The 21,065-nt window shown below is 39.6% G+C and overlaps 1 protein-coding gene across 3 annotated transcripts in view; it reads right to left on the bottom strand.

The window, feature by feature from the left end:
* SLC7A6 (solute carrier family 7 member 6) overlaps positions 1–20,205 on the bottom strand; it is a 32,044-nt gene extending 11,839 nt beyond the window's left edge. Inside the window, exons 1-6 of one of the 3 annotated variants that reach the window (XM_039558520.1) lie at positions 20,120–20,205; positions 15,047–15,162; positions 13,959–14,520; positions 9,993–10,118; positions 8,080–8,224; positions 5,428–5,551 (exon numbers count right to left, since the gene is read on the bottom strand). In XM_039558520.1, coding sequence (XP_039414454.1) covers positions 5,428–5,551; positions 8,080–8,224; positions 9,993–10,118; positions 13,959–14,481 — 918 coding nt within the window. In that variant the 5' untranslated portion in view covers positions 14,482–14,520; positions 15,047–15,162; positions 20,120–20,205. The remainder of the gene's footprint in view (positions 1–5,427; positions 5,552–8,079; positions 8,225–9,992; positions 10,119–13,958; positions 14,521–15,046; positions 15,163–20,119) is intronic. The other 2 variants (XM_039558519.1, XM_039558521.1) reach the window with 2 other exon arrangements.
* Between the last annotated feature and the right edge of the window lie 860 nt (positions 20,206–21,065).

The following is a 21,065-nucleotide window of genomic DNA, read 5'->3' as shown; positions in this document are numbered from 1 at the left end:
AGCTTACTACACAGCTCCCCTCTAAAAGCAACTGCCTGTCCCTAACGAAGAGTTCTTCAGTTGTAAGGTATGGAATGTGCACTTCATCCAAAGAAACCTTACTGGGGAAGTGCCAGTGCAAGCAAAGGAGAGGAACATGACACTGATGGCTAAGGACAAACAGATTTTCCTCTTCAGAAAAGAAGCCAGTGAAGTCAATGAAGGAAGAGAAGTAATATCCAAAAGGTCTAAGAAAAATTTTTAAAATTCAGCCTGAATTCAGTTAGAAAAAAGTAACTCAACATTTATTAAACTATAAAACACACAGCCTCCCACATTCCATCTCATTGAGGGAGCATGGCAAAGCAAAGCAAGCCTGCTCTCGAATATGAGAGAGGGTGAATTGATTGATCTACACTGGACTCATGAGATGATATTCAAAGATGCAACTGAAGTCGTCCTCTTTATCCCCAGTTTACTGACAAAGTTGTACAGCTCCAAGAAAGATGACAGCTGGCTATGCGGGACAAACAACTATTTGCTTCAAGCATTTTTAGCTCTTCCAAGTAAAAGAAGCAAGCTGACAAATACCAGCTATCATATGAACTCAATCAAAACCCACAGACATGACCAAACACAGGAAGCAGGTAATGAGCTGTGCACTGGCAGCCAGTATGTTTCCTGTTAGGAGATAAAACAGCCCAGAAAGTGCTTGTGGAGCCAGCTGCAGTAACTTTCATATGTGTAACACTTAACAGTAAAGGCTGTGTTGGTTTGCATAAGGAGGTAAAACAGAAGTCAACTGTGAAACTCTGACAGGAATCATTGAAAAAGTGAGTGATTTGAGATGATCAGCAATCATCTGAAGAGCATTTTCAGAACTTTTAAGCGAGCTGTTATTGTACCACTTGAATTTCTTCAACAAAAAAAGCTTTAAAACTTCAGCGTCTTAGCCCAACACTGGGACTATACTACAATGAAGGCAATTATGATGTAAAAGGAGGACATTTTATCATGTTTTTCCCCATACAATCCCTTGGTATGATTTCTTTTGCCTCACAGCCACCAAGAAAAACAGTACACGAGGTGACGTGGAAAGATACACTCATACTTCCTTCCCTCAGAACTTTTAATCCATTCAAAAGCCGGAAATACCTTCACCCCACCCCTTTACAGCTCAAAGCCTCTTCCCTGAAGAGTATAAAGATACTCCATTCCCTCCCAAGGGAGCAACAAAGAAGATTAAATGTAACTGCTGCGTGACTACACCAAAGACTAAAATGCAGCAATATTACTACCATGTTTCTTCAAAAATTCATTAATACAATTTTCGCCCTACATCAACTTTCACCAACTACATAAAGGGCAATAAGTAATCTGTGTCTTGTATCACGTGTAGAATATGTGAGCAGGTGAAAGTGGCTCATTTTCATCAGATTAATTTTTTTCAATAGCTTAATTCTCACCTCCTTTTTTCATTCATCCCCAGAATACAATGCCCTAAGTCCTCTTACATATTCCATTGAGGATAAAACTCTCTTTCACCACTCAGAGAAATTTCACCATAAAGATTTTTACATTTTCATATTATAGGAGGGTTTTCAAATACAGCCACTGGCTCTTCCCCCCTCCCCCTGAATCAAGTATTTGAATTTGAACTGCAAGTGCACTTTTGAAGCAATTCTCCAAATTACTGCCACTTACTGCTTTTTGGTTCACACTGTTTAGCTTCAGCACTAAAAGGAGCTCCCCTTTAAGAACAGGCTAAATTAGAAGATTAACTACAAGAGCACACGTGCTGCACTCCCTACTGCGACCCAACCACACAGAGTAGTGCAAAGTACATGTCATGCACGAGTCAGGTCCTCAGCGTCAACTCCTCCATTCTACAAACATCCTTCCAGAGGCCCACACTATTTGCTAATGTCTTAGTAGATCAAGTTTAAAGTCAGTTTCATAAAACTGGGCAATTGTTCACATCAGTGAGAAGGAATCTTCAATAGCTCATGTGTTAAGTATTAAACTTCAGCTGCACCTTCACCTAATCATTCTAAAAGGGATGGAAATAGTAGCAATCAGAAAAGCATTGTTTGCCAGCTGATGAGACATCTCAGCAAAAATTCCTTTAGATAGAACATGAGTTCGGCTTTTAAATTCAGGTATTTGACAAACCTGAGATAGAGTAAAAACTTAAAGTTTAGATTTCCAAAAATCTCCGACATTCTTCGAGTTCCATTAAAATTAGTCCAAGAAATAAAACATCTAAAATAACTTTGGAACTCAAAAACATATTTTTTCATTCTTTTCCCGGTCACTCAGTATCTCTGCATGTGATTAGATTGACTAAGGACTTTACATCATTTTTAAGTCTTCCTTTTTTCTCCTCCATGTTCAGATACATCCTACAGTAGAGAGGAAAACCTGATCTGTCCCGTTCTGAGTATTACAATTTCATGGAAAGTTGCATGTATATATACATAAACGTATACATGGACTCAAAGATAAATACATACTCTTGGTAAAAAAACGATCTCAAAGAACAACTAAATGAAGTATATATAAAATCATAAAAATTTAGGCCTGGGTTTCACATGTGCAGTAAGGTTCAGGCATTCACCAGCCCTCCTTTATCTGGCCACCAATTGCTGCTGCAATGCTGTCACTTGCTGTGTTCAGGAGCATGGATTGGGCAGGCCCCCAGGGAATCACTGTCCCAGTCTCCCAGGGTGGGTCACTTTTCCTGATCCCATTCGCCATCCAGCTGTATAAACCTTTGCGAGGACAAGGGGCAGGAGCAGTAGAGCAAGCACAGAATGCTCTTAGAGGATAGGCTGGATTGGAGAATTTCACTGCTGTCAAAGGAGCGTATTTTCCAGATTTTGTTAGGGAAAAACCTGTGTTGCTTTACAGAAATCAGGACAGACAGTGGACTGTGTAATGGCTTTTAGATTTGTCTGGATTAAGTAACTACCAGACAAATATTAATAATTCCATTATCAGTCACTGGACGGTACTTTATATGGGATACTACAGTCCACAATAGAAATCAATTACCCCTTAGCATATGTTTATTTTCTATCCTTGTTTTGTCTCATTCTGAGATGTTTTAGGAAGTTTTTCCCAATACATTTCATGACAATTCTGTATTTGTGTATTCCTGCTAAAAGAATTATTATTTATATATTAGTAAAGAATTATTATTTACTTTCAATACATTTTGAAATAAACATTTATATAATTAATTTGAAATAACAAGTTACGGCCCACATTTACCATAAACTACTTTGAAATCTTACACTAAATACAAATATTTCTGCAGTCTGAAATGAGGTTAAGTCAGAGCTTTTGCAGGACCATTTGCCCATGTATCTGAAACAAGAGTTTCCTGGTTTACTAAGCTGGTTTTCAATCCCAGTAATCCTCTGTGGGAACAGAGAAAATACTTCCTTCATTTTGATGTATTTAAAACGCTCTATCCGTTGTCTAACTACTTATATTTTAGAAGCCAATTGGGAATCTAAAAGGGAGGCAAGGCATTATTTCTTTTCCTCTGATTTAAATACCCAAAAAGATTAAATTTTCCCAAGTTTCAACTTTAAAGTATATGAAGTACCCAGAACAATCCCATTAATTCACTAGTTACAGGGCAAAAGAAAAACCCAACCCTTTACTTTTGTTTCATTATTAGCTTAAGTACAGAACATGTTTCTACCAGCTTTTACTTTAAGAAGTTTAGATCTTTTAACTGGATCCAAACTTCCTTCCATACACAAAAATAATGAATTTCAAAATGTTAAAAAGTTTTTGGAATGAATACAGTGTTGGGAAGACAGTGGTATAAGTTACTGAAGAGGAGATACAAAGCTGAACTTTGTCACGGCTGAGCTGCCACACATCCATTTACAGATAAGCTTTGCACCAACCATCAGCTCAGAGCAACCCTGCTCCATGTTTGGAATACTGCAGCACAAAGGAACACAACCATGTACTCATGAGTCTTAATTTACAGTTAGCTCGAAGTGCACAAGTCTAATTAGTGACTTTGCAAAGTACAGTAACAAGATGCATCTGTGCTCATTTTAATAGATCTGGTAATCTATCATTATTAGACATGATTTCATTAACTGCTTTCCTACGTGAGATTAAAATATTTATGACAAGTTGTTCTGTCCTCCTGTGTTTATTAAAATAAACTAGGGATTTTTCCTGTTTCATCCCTTGAAATGAAATGCATCCCTAGAAGGTGCAAAATCAATAATGTAGCAAAATGCCACTTGATGTGGTGTTGCATTCCCCCCTCCTCCTTTCCAGGAGGCACCGTGATCTGAGAAATGCTCCTTAGGCCTCAGTCTTGAAAAACAGCACCTGGGCTCAGGTCTTCCCGAGCTTATCAGAAACACCATCTGCTCCCAGGAACTGCTGCTGTCTAACAAGCTACTGCTCTCCTTATGAACAGCCTTGGAAAATATTTTTCTTGCCAGAACAGCACAACATTCCTGTTCTCACACCATCAAGGGAAGTGCTGCCCCAGACATTATTATGACTAAAGCCCACTCTCCTGTGACCCTACAAACAGCAGTCCAAAAGGAGACCCTTGGAGCTCTCCTGGAACCGCAGCAGGCTGCGACGAGCAGCTCCCTCTGAGCAGGGCCTCGCAGAACCAGCCAACTCTCACATTTGCTGTAACTGGAGGATCAGCCAACAGTGAGTCCTGGGCTGATACCTCACTCCTCGAGGCCTGACCCTTCACCCACTGGGGAGATGCAAAGGCGTCCAAAGTGAGTATTTCACTGCCCTCTGAGGGGAATTTTTCACAGGTACCTTGTTTGCACTGACTCCTTCTGTCTGGCTGCATAAACGTGCATATACGCTATAGCAAATCTGGGAGAAATACGGCTTTCTTAGATGTTTAAGTGCCTTAGATATCTCAGTAAGTTAGGCCTGTCAGTATGGTTAAGTTATCGTTACAAGCTAAGTTAAATGCTGCTTAGTGTTGTTCTTTTGTTAAATTGCTAACTTCGACTTGGAAGTCATAAATTAGGATAAGTGCTGCTAAGTGTTACTCATTTGTTAAATTGCTAACATTAAGCTGTAACTTAAGCTTAAGGTAGGCATAAGTTAAAATACTGTTGTGTCTGAGTGTTGTTAAGCTTTCAGGCTGCATTCCTTTTTACCTTGTTCTCGCTATCCTTTTGTCACTCACACACACACACACATATACACCTAGGTAGCTCTCAGTTAATTTCTGTTTTGATTGCCTGGATTGTATTTGGTTTTGTTGTTGCTTGTTTTTCCTTGGTGTGCCTTAACTGTCCTAGAAGTAGTACAGTCAATCTTGCCAACGAACTTTGTTGTGCTGTTGCTTAACACTGAGTCTGGTTTTTGCTCATACCCTTACCAATGATTTTATAAGCAATCTCAAACACTCATAACACTTGGTCAACTTACCACTGCCACAGCATCACTAGCGAGAACAGCTTGAGCATCCAGCACTGTATAGTAAGCTATATTGGTCATAATATAGATAACTGTCACAATTGGCATAGATACTGCAATAGCCAGGGGCAAGTTCCTGTAAGACAAAAACAACCAAAACTCCACAACCCATAACTGCAGGGAAAAAAAAAAAATCCATTAGTAGTAACAGATTACAGTTATTTATTTGTATCCTTTACAATAGACAGTAAAGTTATGAAGCCAAAATAAAGATTTCAAAAGAAGGTATCTCTGGAACCAGAGTTTGGTTTCTTTTATAACTAGAAATTATAATACAGAAGACTGGGAAAAAATCTGATTTTTATAGTAACTTATAACCTAAATTATGTGTAAAAAGGGATTCTATGCAATCGCTCTTCAAATACTCTAACTTCAAGGTTTCCAGATCTGTAATAACAGCCTTCAAACTTAAATGCTTTAAATGATTTCCTACTGTCTGTGTTAATCACCACAACTAGAACCCAAAGAGGCAGAGTTCTGAGTCATTGCACTCCTCCCTGGGGAATGGGGCTGTCCTTCCAGAACCTACTCCTAGAACTGGTGCAGGGAGATCTATTAAACCAAACCCCTGTTCTTCTCATCTGCACTCACCACTGCAGAGAACAAGCTAACTGAGCTGCACAACAGAGATGCAGATCTAAAATTGCTGAACAGCTGTGAGCCCCAGCATGTGGTGTAGCTTACTAGCAACACATGTCTAGAAAGCTGTACAAAAAGAAGTCAAGAGTAACAGGAAAACAGTGCTAACCTTTAGATGTAAGCAGATAAGACTTAACTGTGAGATAAACTCACAGTCCTAAGTGTGCAGCTCCACAGAAAGAAACTACAGAGCAGAAACAGATTTTTAATTTTAGGCTTTGGCTTTTCTCAGCCTGATTCTTTCCTCAAACCTCACAGGAATATTCAAATGTTTCAAAAGGGGAAGCAGAACTGAGAGTGTTACTCTCACATTTGCCCAGCTTGAAATCAAACAGAGCAGGGTGACATTGATGTGCATTTGCCATGAACATTGCTTTCAATAACAACAAGAAAAACCTCCAGACAACAAAACCCCAAAGCATAAAAATTACCAGTCTGACTAAAACATTGAAAGTTCCCTCAAAAACTTCCTGAGGCCCAGAAGTCCAGCTGTGTCTGTCTGCTGCCATGGAAGCAGAAAAACAAACATACCCCACAATCCTCCATATAAATCAGTAAATTAGTAACTGGGAGCTCTGACTCTTCTTCCAGGTTGCACACTCATAGTAAGAGACCCGAGAATCCCAGCACAGAGAAGAAAGAGAAGCAGAAAACTGTGAATTTAATTCAGAAATATTACACAATGTAACAAAAATCTCAAATAGAATTTTAAGGACTTTGCATCATCCAAGATTAATGAAGCCAATGTCAAATGTAATTTGTGGATTGCAGCTTTTGGGTGGACAAGCATGAAGGCACTACCAATCAAGTGAACAAGAAAAATATATAATTCTTGTAGTAATTTTGTAGAATTATGGAATACCTCATTATTCCCAAGAACTGTCAATGCAGAAAGCTGAAACATGAAGTTCACTTTACCAGCTACCATTCTATCAAGAATGAAGCTTGTATTAGGCACTGATGCCTATATAGAGCAAATGAATATGAAGAAATTTTCATCAGCTAAATATCCTGGGAGAAAAATTGTTTTTCAGAATTATACATCTAATAGAACAGCTATCAAACTGATAACAGAGAACAATACACTAACTTTAAAAAGAAGAAAAGGCACTGCAACAGTACTCAAAAAAAGGAGTTTTTAGCAGAAAAAAACCACAATTTGAAGGACCAAATGACTGATGAAAATACAAAATGTATGCATTCTGAATATGTTTATCAAGTCTTTAAAAGAGGATTTGAAGAAACAAACTGTCAATCTGGAATTCAATCTGACTAAAAATAGCTAGTTTTAGAGTTAAAATACTTATCCACTATTTTATCTTTTTAATAGATAACTTTCCTGGTTAGATAAACACTCAGCATAAAACTCAACATCCAACATAGAAGAAAATAAACCGCAAAAGTCAAAATCAGTTGGGAGAACTAAAAAAAAAAAAAATCTCATTCATTCTTTATCATTCAGCTATAGCAATCTGAGCTGCTGTTCATAACAGGATGTAAAAATTATCAAAGGGGAGTCTATTCTAACATAAAGGTGTCTGCTTACAGACTCACAACTGAGCAAGATTAGCCAGTCACATTTTAGAGCATAAATTCATGGAAAAGATTAACATTCTTAAATATGAAATCAGAATGACTGCACAGGTAAACACAGACAACACTTAGGTACCTGTTCCACTGCAACACTGACATCTACTATAATAAATAGTAACAGCATCTTGAACTGAAAGCTTACCTAGCACGGAATACAGCATCCTGCAATCATCTACACTTATTTATTCTTATGTTTTTCTCTCTTTTTCATTTTTAATGGAGTTTAGTAAATCTTTGCCAGTGGCCATACACAGCCTCACCAGCAGAGCAGTTCTACTCATTTCTGTGTAAGCTCAGAATTCATTAGTGAATAACATCCACAAACCCACCAACTTGGGAAATATCCACATTTAGAAAGCTCAGATCATTTACCTTTCTGGGTTTTTGATTTCTTCTGTTACGTAATTGAGCGTATCCCAACCAGAGTAAGAAAACAAGGCAGAATATAACGCAAGGGAGATGTCTCCAATATCAAAGGAGGATCCCTCAAAAGCGTTCTTAAAGTGCCATATATGTCCTGTGTGGAAGAGATGCAATGAAGGACAGGATAAAAAAATACAGTAAGTAATGTTTTTCAATGTGGCACACAATTGCAAAAACACCACAGAAACACTAATTCCTTCAAATCTGCTTATTAAGACCTTTTCTTCCAATTCTACTCTGTGTTTTAGCCATGAGAATAAGCATGGCATTCAAAACTACTAAAAATTATTGGGTGTGTATGATACTGCTCTAAAATTAAACACCTGGTTTGTCCACAGTGGCACAAGAAGTTCAGGAACATTAAGTTCCAACTAAGTTATGAACAACTGGCAATGACAGAACTCAGTTTAAGGGTGGGGGTTTATAACATATATATTTAGAAAATAACCCACTCTATTCTTCTAAATCCTTTTAAATTTTCAAACATTTAGCCTATGCAGAAAACAAAGATTACAAGTGATTTTAGACAACTATGACAAGAAACCCCCACAAAAACACCTACATGGATGTTTGAGGTTTTGCTATTAAAAATACACAACTGAGAAAAAATAATGGAGCATAAAGTACTACTGTTAAGACAAATTTTTCCCAAGCTAAAAGTGTATGTATGTTTTTTGGACCAGTATTTGTGAAAACTTGTGCCATCTTTTGACTTTAGGCAAGTCAAGACAAGCTCATCAATCACAGTTTATATATTCAGACTGTATATATATACAAACACACACAAAACTGCCAAAAACAGAAAGGCAAGTTACTGTGTAACTCCAAAACATGCTCTGTAGTACGCATCTGAAGTGTTTAAACTCCATTAAAACTGGCCAGGGTAATATTTGAGGCCTCTAAAATATCTTATTTCTCTTCCCTAATTTTTATCCCAATTAGACATTGCTACTCCCTTGGCACAGACACAGGTGGAGTAACTGCTGAGTTAGGAATATAAAGAGGAGACAATGTCAAGGAAATTAGATGTGAACAAGCTCAGTATCTATGAAACAAGGGATGGGCTGATGTGTTAACGATTAAACCTGGTGCTCACATATGCGTATTTTTGTTTGGTTCACGGTAGTTATCTTGCTCTTGAACTTTCAACAATAACCAGTTAGAGCAAAGGACATAAATTGTCAGATTGCCGGGGAAAGACAGATCTTTATGGCAGCTTTGAAAGCAGGATAATTTTCTTAAGCTAACACACCAACAAATTCTTCCCAAAGGAAGGGCTAAAAATAAAACTAAATTCATAATTTCTCCTAACTTGAAGGCACACCGCCCAACACACACACGTTCTAATTCTCAACAGCTTTAGCCGAACTCAGGCTTTGAGCAAAAACAGCTGTAGTTTCACAAATCTACCTACATATTCTTAGAAATCTATTTGTGCTTTAAGTTCAGACACTTTCAGATTGGAGATTCATTTTGTAAAAAAAATATTCAGTTGATCTCACTGTAAAGTAGCATGTTCCTTAGAGAAATTTGTAACTTTCTGCACTGCCACTGTCTCTGTATATTGCTGTTTTCACTTCCTCTATTATTCTGTACTGCAGGCTGTAAATTACACAACATTGCTGAGCAATCAATTACCTTCTTTAACCAAGTTCAAAGTCAACTGAGATTGAATGGATATCTCATGACACAGTTTCATGATAATGTCTAACATTGGTATTATTGGTATTTTCAAGGTGGCTGTATTATGCTTTTTTTACTGAGGCTTTTCATAAAACATACAGGGGTAGTTTACAGTCTTTAGAGCAGTCACTCAGTTTAACTGATAAACACAAACCTTTGCTTTAATTTTACAAGCTTACCCTGGCATATTTTAACAAGTCCGGTGACGATGATGGCAATAAGAGCAAGCACTTTGGCGTAAGTAAATACATCCTGCACACGTGTACCCCACTTAACGTAGGCACAATTTATAAATGTTAGAAGACCTAGGGGAGGAAAAGAAAAGAAAAATTAAAAGACTATTTGAACAATGCTCAGTTTAACTCACTTTTCAAAGCTTTTAATTGTAATCTAAATATGCACTTACTTGTTATACTAATACTTAGGTTAAACTAAGCCAAATACACAAGTACTGAAAACACACTGATTCCAATAAAACAGGAGGAAACATGTTCTAAACACACTGTTTCAACAGACAGAAGGAAAGACCTTCCTGCTCTCTGATTACATGCCCACTTTCCTAACATTACCCCTCATCAGCTGCACTCTGCAACTATCCTAAAACTAAAGGAACTGCTACATGAAATAATTCATTTCAGTGTAGCAATATTGCTCCAGTAAGTGAAAGATTATCTAGAAATTCCTTTGGGCAAACAAAAGAGTGTTGAACAGCTTTTCTTATGCTTCTTTGTTAGGCTGAGTTCAACATCCATGAAGTAGCTGCAATGCTAAGTATGATTACAGGTGATTCAAAACTCTTTTCCAGTTCTACTGAACTGTATTATGGAGAACAGATTGATTTTACAAGGGCACGTACTGACAGGACAAGGGGTAATGGCTTTAACTGGAAAGAAGGTAGATTAGATTAGATTAGGTGTCATTAAGAAATCCTTCTATGTGAGGGTCATGAAGCACTGGCACAGGTTGCCCAGAGAAGCTGGGGGTGCCCCATTCCTGGAAGTGCTCAAGGCCAGGTTAGATGGGGTTTGGAGCAATCTGGTCTAGTGGAAGGTGTCCCTGCCCACGGCAGGGGTTGGTACAAGATGACCTTCAAGGTCCCTTCCAACCTAAGCTGTGGTTCTAAAAGAGCATATGCTTTACAGCTAATACAACAGTAGCCTGGATTTTTACAAATTGGTAGGAAGTAATGAGTATTCTGAGTGTATTTAGCCCTCTAATCAAAATAAATTAGAGAGTCAGACCTATTTCACAAGATTGCAATGAAACTTGAAATGAGACTTTCTGATCTCACAAACATTTTGTAGTTGCTGACTAAATTTACTCATGTGATCAACTTCCCCAAGACAGTTCTCATGACTCTCAACATTTTGCTTTTGCATTCATTATCTTTTTCTGAAGTGGAGAGTCAGACAACCTCTGCCTGAACTCAAGGGCTGTATATTTAATAGGATTCAGTACCTTCAGTATTCTTTATTTAACAGATCCTAATTCAGTACATATTTTTCTAAACCAGATTATCACTATATTATTGAAACTTCTGTATTGGAAACAATATTTCCCCCAAATCTCAGTTTTCTCTCTAGCTAGTGAAAAAGTGTTTATATACCACTGTACTTTTTATCTCTACAGAGTCTCCTTGTACTGCATCTTTTAAATATGCATATAAATAAAAATGAAACTTGATTGTTTCAGGAGTAAGGTAGTAGTAAATCAAAATTAAATAAAAAGATGTGATATATTATCTCCTTTCCCATAATCCAAGAACACCATGATACTATTAAGATAAAAATTTACCTAAGCACAGTTACCAAATTGAAAACAATAACTTTTAAAAGGTAACAAAAGAAAGGTAATGATCTGACAAGTATGGCATTAGTATGTTAAACAGTCTGGCCAAGCTGAACGAGGTTCAAGTGAGCTTGGCAAGATGAGGGGGGGAAAAAAACCCCAGTTGTATCAAATTTCAAAAGTCAGGACTGCTGCAGCTCCCACAGAGACCTCAGGAAAAAAACCACTCTGCTCAGTCTCTGCTCTTCAGTACTAGTGATTGGAGTACTTGCTCACTGGGTTTATTTCAGCCATTTTTTTTAAAAGCAACTTTCATTGGGATGAATTATTATCAGTAAGTTAGGGCTTGGTCTCTACTTCAGACAAAATGATACTCTGATACCTTATAAGGAAAAAAAAAGAGAAAGATAATCAAAATTCTGAATAAGCCACATGTCCTCTCTTTCTTTCACTAAAATGACTCTGTTTTCTTCAACTTAATTATTGTTTAGCCACTTAAAGTTTCTGAGAACTGTCAAGTTTAGTTCTGTAGAACCAGATGACACCCCACTGCCAAAACAATTGTCAAAGTAATGCTGTATAACACAGACTGTTCTCACACTAGCTCTAGTATTGCTACTACTACAATAAAAAAAAACCCAAGAAACAAAACTAAAAGTAAACCCCACAACAAACCCACCCATTCTCACATACAATCTGTACCTAACCAATGTGCAGGCTTTCGCTCCCAGCAGCTTCATTCTTATGGGATTAATCATATCCAGAGCTAGGGATGTGAAAAACAACATCAGCCCTGCCAGGACAGGGAGAAGCCTAAGCTTTAACAGCTAAATGAAGTTGTAGAGCAGGGGTGAGTCTTAGCACTGACACTTAGAGCAGGGCAGAACAAGCATTTAAACCATAAAACAGACTGTTAAAGTAAATTGTTCTGCCTGCCTGAGAGTGATCCTGCTGTCACGTGTCTCCACTAAAAAAAGAGTTGTTAATTCCCCTTATTAGCAGCAAACATAGAGGACATCACACTGTCTTTCTATACCTACTATATAATAATTTTAACTTAATTGCTTTGTCTGAATTTCTTGCTTTTTAATAAACTCCTTTTTATAAGGGCTAACTGCTCTCAGAGTGAGGGGATACCTTAAATGGAAGAGCAGATTCTCCCACACTCTTGAATTTGTGCCAGCATACCTTGGGACAATATCTGTTTAAGGAATGTGAACATGACATTACAGGCCCTTCACTCATTTGGAAGGAAGGAGGGAACAGAACTGATTAAACTGACAGATTTGTGATTATCTTTTCCCCTGCCTGGACCCCAACCAGCATGTTAATGCTTTCACAACAATAACAAAAATGGAAGGGGAAGCTGCAGTCATCATAACCAGTTACAGAGGTCAAATATCTGAAGCACACACTACTGCTCTGTCGGTTCCCTTTCGTATCCTATATTGACAACTCTAATAAGGAACATTAGAGCTCTTCCAACAGATGCATCAAAAAGGAACCAGCTAGAAGCAGCACATTGTTGGCAGTAAAAGAGCCCAAGTTCTCTGTGAGCTTTTTGGTATAAAATCATGTCAATACATGTGACAGGCTTCAGAGCACATGGTTATGAATTAGTACATCACAAAGCATTGTCCTACAGACTTGCTGAAATACAGTTTTCACTGTTTACTGGAAATGTAAAATATGTATATAAACACTTTTAATACAAAATACCTAAAATTAAATCAGACACACACAGTTCAAATATACAGTTTCATTCTTTTGATACAGCAGAACAGTCCTGGTTTGACTGTGGACAGCTGCTTCTCTATATTGACTAACAGAGCTGGCTACATCAGTGTTTTATGTGCACACAAAATTTCCACTTTTCAAAACAGCTTTACCACACATCCTGTTGTACTGATGAGCATAATCTTGAATGAATGATTTTTTGAAACCAGAGTAGTACCTGAACCATGTAACCACTGAGAAATTACTGCAAATCAAATTACACCAGAATTTATAGCATAAGAGCCATTCTGCAATAGCTCTTAAGACCACACCAAGAGTATCCTGAGGTTTCATTTAAAATACCTCTCCCAAGGGATAACAATTTTTACCCCCATTTTTGCCAGGTAAGTAAGCTTGGAAGAGTTAAAGACCTTGTTCTGCTTCCAAATGAGAAAATGGTCATTCACTGACTGAACACATGCAAGTGTTGTGTACTGATGTGCTGGAATTGTTCTTTGCCCCACTGTAACTCAAACCATTGCAGATCCAGTATGCAACAACTCTGAGTGTGGGTAAGATTTGTTTTAATAAAATCCACCCTGGATAAAAACTTACCATAGTAAATGTCAAGAAATACTTACATTCACAAGCAGCTGCTATGAGACGACAAGCCAAATACGGAGGGTCACAAGAAGGGAAGAAAGGCTGAACTATGTAGTTAGCAAAGGTGATGGCAATAATTGCCTGACTAGTTGGCTCAACAATTAGGAGTGAGGTCCACAAACGAATAAAAGCAATGAAGCTCCCAAAAGACTCCAAGATATATGCATAGCTGGCTCCTGACTTTGTAATAGTGGTTCCAAGTTCAGCATAGCAGAGAGCTCCAAAGACTGAAAATATCCCTCCAATTGCCCAAATTATTAGAGACAATCCATAAGATCTGCTGTAGATGAGAACTCCTTTGGGAGAGACAAAGATACCTGAACCAATCATGTTGCCTACTATAAGGCTTATCCCATTTATTAAAGAAATTTCTTTCTTCAGTTGCAATGTATTTTGGTCTCCATCCTGTGTTCCACTTGGATCTGTCCTTTCTGATTTGTTGACGGGGCTGTATTCAGCCAGTGAAATATGTGATTTTGTAAAATCTGTCCTTTCTGCCATTGTGGAAGGACTGAATTCTCCACGACTCCAAATCACAATCTAAAACAAAATATAGACAGCGGAAATCATTATAAATTTTTTTATCCCAGGACTTTCTTGCAAAATCTTCTTTTCACCTTTTTACCCTATGACTTACAAATATAAATTAAGACATTTCCTTTTGTTGCTTCATGTTTGGGTTTTTTTACACGAAGTCAAATTCATGCACAGTTAAACAGGAGAACCAATGCAGACAAAGCAAGAGACAAATTCCAATGTAACTTAGGATGAGAGAGGAACTTCTACCATTAGGAAAACAAACAAACAAAACTGTAAGAAGGACAGAATTAAGGGACTCCTATTTCGAGAAGAACAGAAGAAAGAACAGAAAGAAGGAAATGAGATGTTATAGATAAGGAAGCACCACAAGACCAAGATGGGAGTTCTAAGCATGAACACAGATGTATTGCAATACTAAAAATATCAATCCACTTACTGTGCTTAGACACATAATTTATGAATGATTAGTAACATGCTGTCAATGCACTGGGGGCTCTTGCTAAGGGCTGTAGGCAGAGGTACTTACTGCAGAACGCTCTTGATCCAACCCTTGACTCCTGACTGATTCTGCAGATCGCTCCCTCCCCAGAACTGTTTCCAAATCTCACCGCCTCATTGCTCGGAGTTATCTAAAAGCACAGACTGTACATGAAAAAACCCACAGGAGTTTCAATCCAAATTCTTCCATTAGCAGCTGTATTTAACAGTATCTAAGGTCACAGAAATTAATCTTTTTCCTCTGCTTCAGAACTGACTGTCTGGAAAAGAGCCACTTTCTTCTGAAGTCTCCAGAAAATTCTCCCATGCCTTCCAAAAGCAAGTTACTGCTAATAACATTTCTTAGCTCAAGAAGACATTGATAATTCTGAATAAGACCCATTAGACCCATTTTACACAAGTTTACTAGCTTATCAGCTCCATAAAGAATAGGCCCTACATAACTACCAGAATTAATTTAATGACTATTCCTTTCCCCTGTCCCGATTAAACCTTTAGTGTATACTTCAGCCATTTACTACAGAATAGAAAAAAAATTGGAAGTCTGGGTCAATTAGAATAAAGCAGCTAATCTAGTGTGGGAGGTAGATTTTGTGCTTTTTGGGGGGGTAAGACTAATTTTACAAAAAATTTTTTAACTGCAACAATAAACTTGTCAACTGAGAGAACAAACACCCTGAATATGGGAACTTTGAAAGGTCAACATGCAGTCACCCAAACTACATGAGCATCTAGCAACAGATGAACACACAAGCTTTTGCAGGCACACCTTTCTGGAGAGAATACTCCTCCTCTATCATAAAGCCAACACCTGTATCCTACAGCGCAGAAAATCTGACTTGACATCCCTGAACTAGAATGAAGATGTGAAAATTATAAAGATTATTTTCAATCAATTGAAAAAGTAACTTCCACTGAAATGGAGTACAAATCTGTTATTGAAACGCATTACATCATTCATCTCCAACTCATAAATCTTTAGAGACTGCATTATTTTAAATAATGTAAAGTGAGATCCTCAATCTGTTTAGTTGGATGCCTTCTGGTTTATTTTCCCCTCAATACTCCAAATAAACACTTTAAAGATGCTTAATTACTAAATACACATTTTATCATTTATACATGAGTCAACCTCTAGTATCACAGATACATTGGAAGACCTCAAATTTCACACTTAAAATTAGACCAACATTTTTTGAACTTCCAGAAACTAATCACTGCCTTTTCAGAACTTAAAAGCTTGAGTGTTATAATGAGGCACCTCCAACAAAATGAAATTAACTAGGAGGGAGGCATCCACACACTTTCTACAGATGAGTGTGCCCAGAACTTCAAAGGAAAAGCAAAGTAAATTTATCACACCAGTTCTCCTTGTTATTTACTCTTCCATCTATCTTGTGCCAAATTCATTTGCCACCACTTACTGGCTGACTTTCTGTTATTGGTGTAGTAGAGCTAGCTCTTCAAAAATACATGCACCCTAGAAATTCACAAGATTATTTGTTTGCTTTACAAGAGGAAGTTTAGTTATCTGTAAATGCATATTATCGATAATCAATTATAAATATGACACAATCATCAGAAAGCTGTGCAAAACAGCAGAACAAATAATCAAAGCAGATATTTTCATTAGTAATTTGGCTGTAAGAAGTGGATTTGAAAGAACACTTGTGACCCATAAAAATATCACTCAACTCCAAACTGAGTCTTTTCATTTCCATGGAAAGAACTTGGGACAGGACATTAGTTCCAAGTGTTTTTCAGAAGGCAATTCACCCTGAACAAATGTCAGCGGAAGAAACAAGAATACTACAGCTATTATTATGACATCCAACTGCCATTTGGAAACATGCTATGTTCATTTTCAGCCCTTACAGCTAAAGGACAAAACTGCATAAATATGTTAAGAACCGATCACAAACGTAAAACATCATTTTGGTGGTAACTACACAGCTTTATGATTTCTTACCCACATATCCTAATCATCATTCCCATTTTCTCCTGAACACCTTCCAAAGTACAAGTTGATCAGAAGCATACACATTACTTGCAATACTCAAGCACGCTGACGATTTAAGTCAATTGAGTAATTCAAATCATATCAAACCTGGTGTGTTAATGCCCAGCCGGTTTTGCACTAAGAGTAACCACGATTTACCTCATGGTCTGGAGTTCAGAGATGCATTTAATTACCTGCAACTAGGGACTCAGTCACTGTTCAAATGCCTCCACCTCAGTAGCAGCACATGACTGCAGTTCTATACAGTTTTGTTACTGACGACCTTGACTGTTTCTTGCCCTGCTATCTCTAGCCAGGAAAGAACAATCACAGTATCTCTCAACCTAGCCTGTTCTGTCCCCCAATTCTCCTTCTTCCCCTCTGCTTCTGTTATTCCCAATTTTGGGAATCTGCCACCAACTAGGATTTGCATGAAGGTGTGTACAACAGCTCACTGAAGATTAGATATTTTATTCTCTTCTCTAGCCTTGTTTGTTTTATATGCCTTTTAAAGCCTTAAGGGCAGGGATTGCTTATTTGCCTGAGTCATGTGATGCATTTATAACATCTCTGACAAAATCAGAACTGTTGGCAGGTTTTTTCCTACAGGTATTTCACTTAATCTTAAGTGGAACCAAGATCTGCAGCTTTGACCAATTGGAAAGAAAACTTACCAAGGAAGAGGGAAAGCAGAGACTACAGAAAACTGAAGCTATGTCAGACAAAAAACACATACATTAAATCCATGATTCTGTCACAAGATCATTATTTCAGTGGAAACAGAAGAGAGGCTTGGAAGAGGAGAGCTAGAGACAAATAGTATATATTTTCTAACATACAATAATCCTAATGTACTGCAGCTAAAAATACTATTAGAACAATCTCTAACACTGCCAAAGCCCAGCCACAGGAGTGCTATGGCTAATGCCGGGTTCTGCCTTCACACAAGCTAACCAACTCACGGATTTCCTCATCGCTCACCCTTGTGCAATACAAAGTCTTCAACACTTTTTTTTGCTGATCACTGCATCTGTGAGGAATCTTTTTGCTGATATGTATAGATTGTGTTTTCTACTGAAATGACTCTGCTGTTGGTATAGAAAGCTATGATATGAAACCAGGACAGAGTGACCTGAAACTAGGATCACTTCACTGTTTCACCAAAAAAATGTATTCTGGTAAGGCCTATCACACCACAGCCAGGTACCAGAGGAGCTGAAGAAGGTTAAAAATGCAACTAGCAATGTATTAACACAGGGTGGACCCCCTTTAAGAGGAGGAAATGAGGAACCATCCACCAAGATCCCCTTTCTCCCATTGAGCAGAACAGTTGTCAGTTGTTTGACCTGGGATGAACCTGCAAGTGAGTTAATAACCAAGGTGAAGTACCAAACTGCTAAAAGCTTACAGTGTTTGCTGTGCTTTTATAAATTACCCACTCATTAGCAAAGATTTCTGGTGTTCTTGCCTCCGTCTTCCTTAGTTCTTGATTGCATAAAACAACTCTCGTAACACAGCTTTACATACACACTTTGGCTATTCACATATACCAGATGTAAGACTCCTATTTCTGAACACAATGATTGACCCTATGAGCAAGATTCAAGATTGCTCTATACAGGCAAACAGCATCAAAGTCTTCAGGGAGTTAAGCACCAACAGAGCAAATTAAGTCCCAGAAATGCTTATTCATTGCAATGTATATATTTAGGCACCTCACAACATGGGAAAGGCCTAGAGTTTGTCTAGGATATGTTTGTCTTTTTCCTGGTGAGAGAAGAATCTCTGCCCTACCATACATATGCTGAACAGACAGGAAGCCCTTGCAACAAAAGCAATTCCCAATGTAAAGATTTAACCTGTTCAACCAAGTCTTTTGTGCTTGCGTATACAAACACACCATCTTTAGCACAATAAAAAAAAATCCCACAAACAAACTTTTGATCAAATAGAACTGCTTGTGACATCCACTTTTGAAAAAACAGACAAGGTAAGTTTATCACGTAAAAAAGTATGAAAGAGAAGTTACTATGTCAATTTTTTTCACTTGATAGTTTATCAGTATGGTAGCAAGTCATATTTTCATATTTTTTCATGTTTTTCATTATTTTCATATTTCCAAGAGAAAAAACAGAAGCAAGCTCACAACAGGGACTTTGTGATAGACAGTTGATTTAGGCTGGGAGTGCACAAAGCTGCTGCAATGAGAGGAACATCTGGTGAAATTTATACAATAAGCTCCAGGTAAAGACAGAAGGAACAACAGTAGAGTTTGTTAAAGTAATTCACCTTATTTTTCATGCTGGGTCAGAAAATCTGTCAAAAGAGGGGGAAATAATGCCAAAAGGCACATGCTTACCTTCACACCTCCACCCATGTGTACTCTTTAGGTGGAACTTATAGCCGCACCTGATCAGATTGTAGTTAATACACTCCATTTAAAAACACATAATCAAAATCACTACCCAATGCCAGCAAGCAAAGGCATGCTGGCCTGAGGATCTCACTAAGCCCACTTCAGTGCCCTGCGATAGCTCGCTAACGGAGCGGTCAGAATTACCTGCACCCACCACCAAAAAGCACTAAAGGAACACGTGGCTTCACAAAGCCACCCTCGAGTCGCCACAGGCACGACTCCAGGGGCTGTCGCCGCCGGCCGGAGACCCTTCCCTCAGGCAGGAGGGAAGGGTCATTTGCAGAGGTGTGATTGGGACTCTCAGTGGCCGCTCCGCTCTCCACAAGCGGTGGCGACCCTCTTTCTCCTTATAAAATAAGCGAGGTTCACACAGATTGCAAGCCTTCTGGACAGCCCCGGGAAGGAAGCAGCTACAGGCACCCGTCTGAGACGAGGACCGTCAAGAGCTGGGGCACCCTTTAAAGACAATACAGAAACCGCGGCATTTATCTTGCTACCACCGCACACTTGGAAGCCGCCCGGCTCGCCAAGGCCGCCGCCCCAGATGCTGCAGGGCAGCGCTGCCGCCGGCAGCCCCTGCGCTGAGGCCGCTCCCTGCCCACCTTCCCTCAAGGTGAAGGGAGCTGAAGGAAACCGACGAAGGAAGGCGAAAGGCCACCCCGGCTGTCCGGCCGGAAGCGCGTTACCTCCGCTCCCGCGGAGCTGTCTCAGGATGCTCCCCACCCGTTGCTACCGACAGGCGATGGCGGCCGCGCCGCGCCGCGCCGTCCCGTCCCGCCCCCCCCCCCACGCCGTCGCCGCCGTCGCCGCCGTCGCCGTCTCCCCGCCCCGGGATCACCGCCTCCGTCACCGCCTTCGTTGCCTCCTCGCCCCTCCCCGGCAAAAATCCGCTACCTGCCGCGTGGTCGGCCCGAGGGGGAAGCCGCAAGGAGCATACCCGCTCCGCAGGGGTTGCGCCGGACCCCCCGTTACCCGCTGGTGCGGAGGGAGCTGTTTCCAGGGCCGGAGCTCCCCCCCTGCCCCGCGAAGTTCGCGTCGGCTCCTGCGCTACCGGTGGGTGGGGAGACCCTCGATCGCCTCCCCCGCCCGCAGCCGGAGCGGGGGACCAGCCTCCCCCTTCCCCGCAGGGGCAGGATGGAGAAGAGCTTTAGCACTGACGGTGCGGGAATGGCGCCTTTCCCAGCCTGGGCTGGGGGGCCCTGCCCTCACCCCGCGGTCCCTGAGGGCCTCGGGGGACACGGAGTTCCCGTGAAGCCCCGGAGGAGGACGCTGCGCAAAGTTGCATCCACATGAGTTACACCTGAGACACTCTCAGGCTCGAGACTGAGGGTGGAAACCCTGAAATCTGGTGATATTTTGGGTTTCTGCTGCACAGGTCGTAAGTGCCAGTCACAGTAGATATGGCAATTAAAATGGAACAGTACCGTTGGTGTTCCAGCCCCCAAGAGGGGCATAGCTACACCTAAAATTTGGCTCCCTTATAATACATCTAATGGACCTCCCAGAATCGTGAGTAAAACTGGCCCATGGTGCCTGAATATAATAGTAAGGAATCGGCCGTTCAGTAGATTTATCTGGGGTAGTGTAATGAAAGCTTTCTTGTCTCCAGCCGGTTAATAGTTTTATCCTGTT

This window comes from Corvus cornix, chromosome 11 (genome assembly GCF_000738735.6).
Source record: "Corvus cornix cornix isolate S_Up_H32 chromosome 11, ASM73873v5, whole genome shotgun sequence".
NCBI lineage: Eukaryota > Metazoa > Chordata > Aves > Passeriformes > Corvidae > Corvus > Corvus cornix.
Note: the sequence above shows the minus strand (reverse complement) of the source record. Positions and strands in the feature narration are given on the sequence as shown.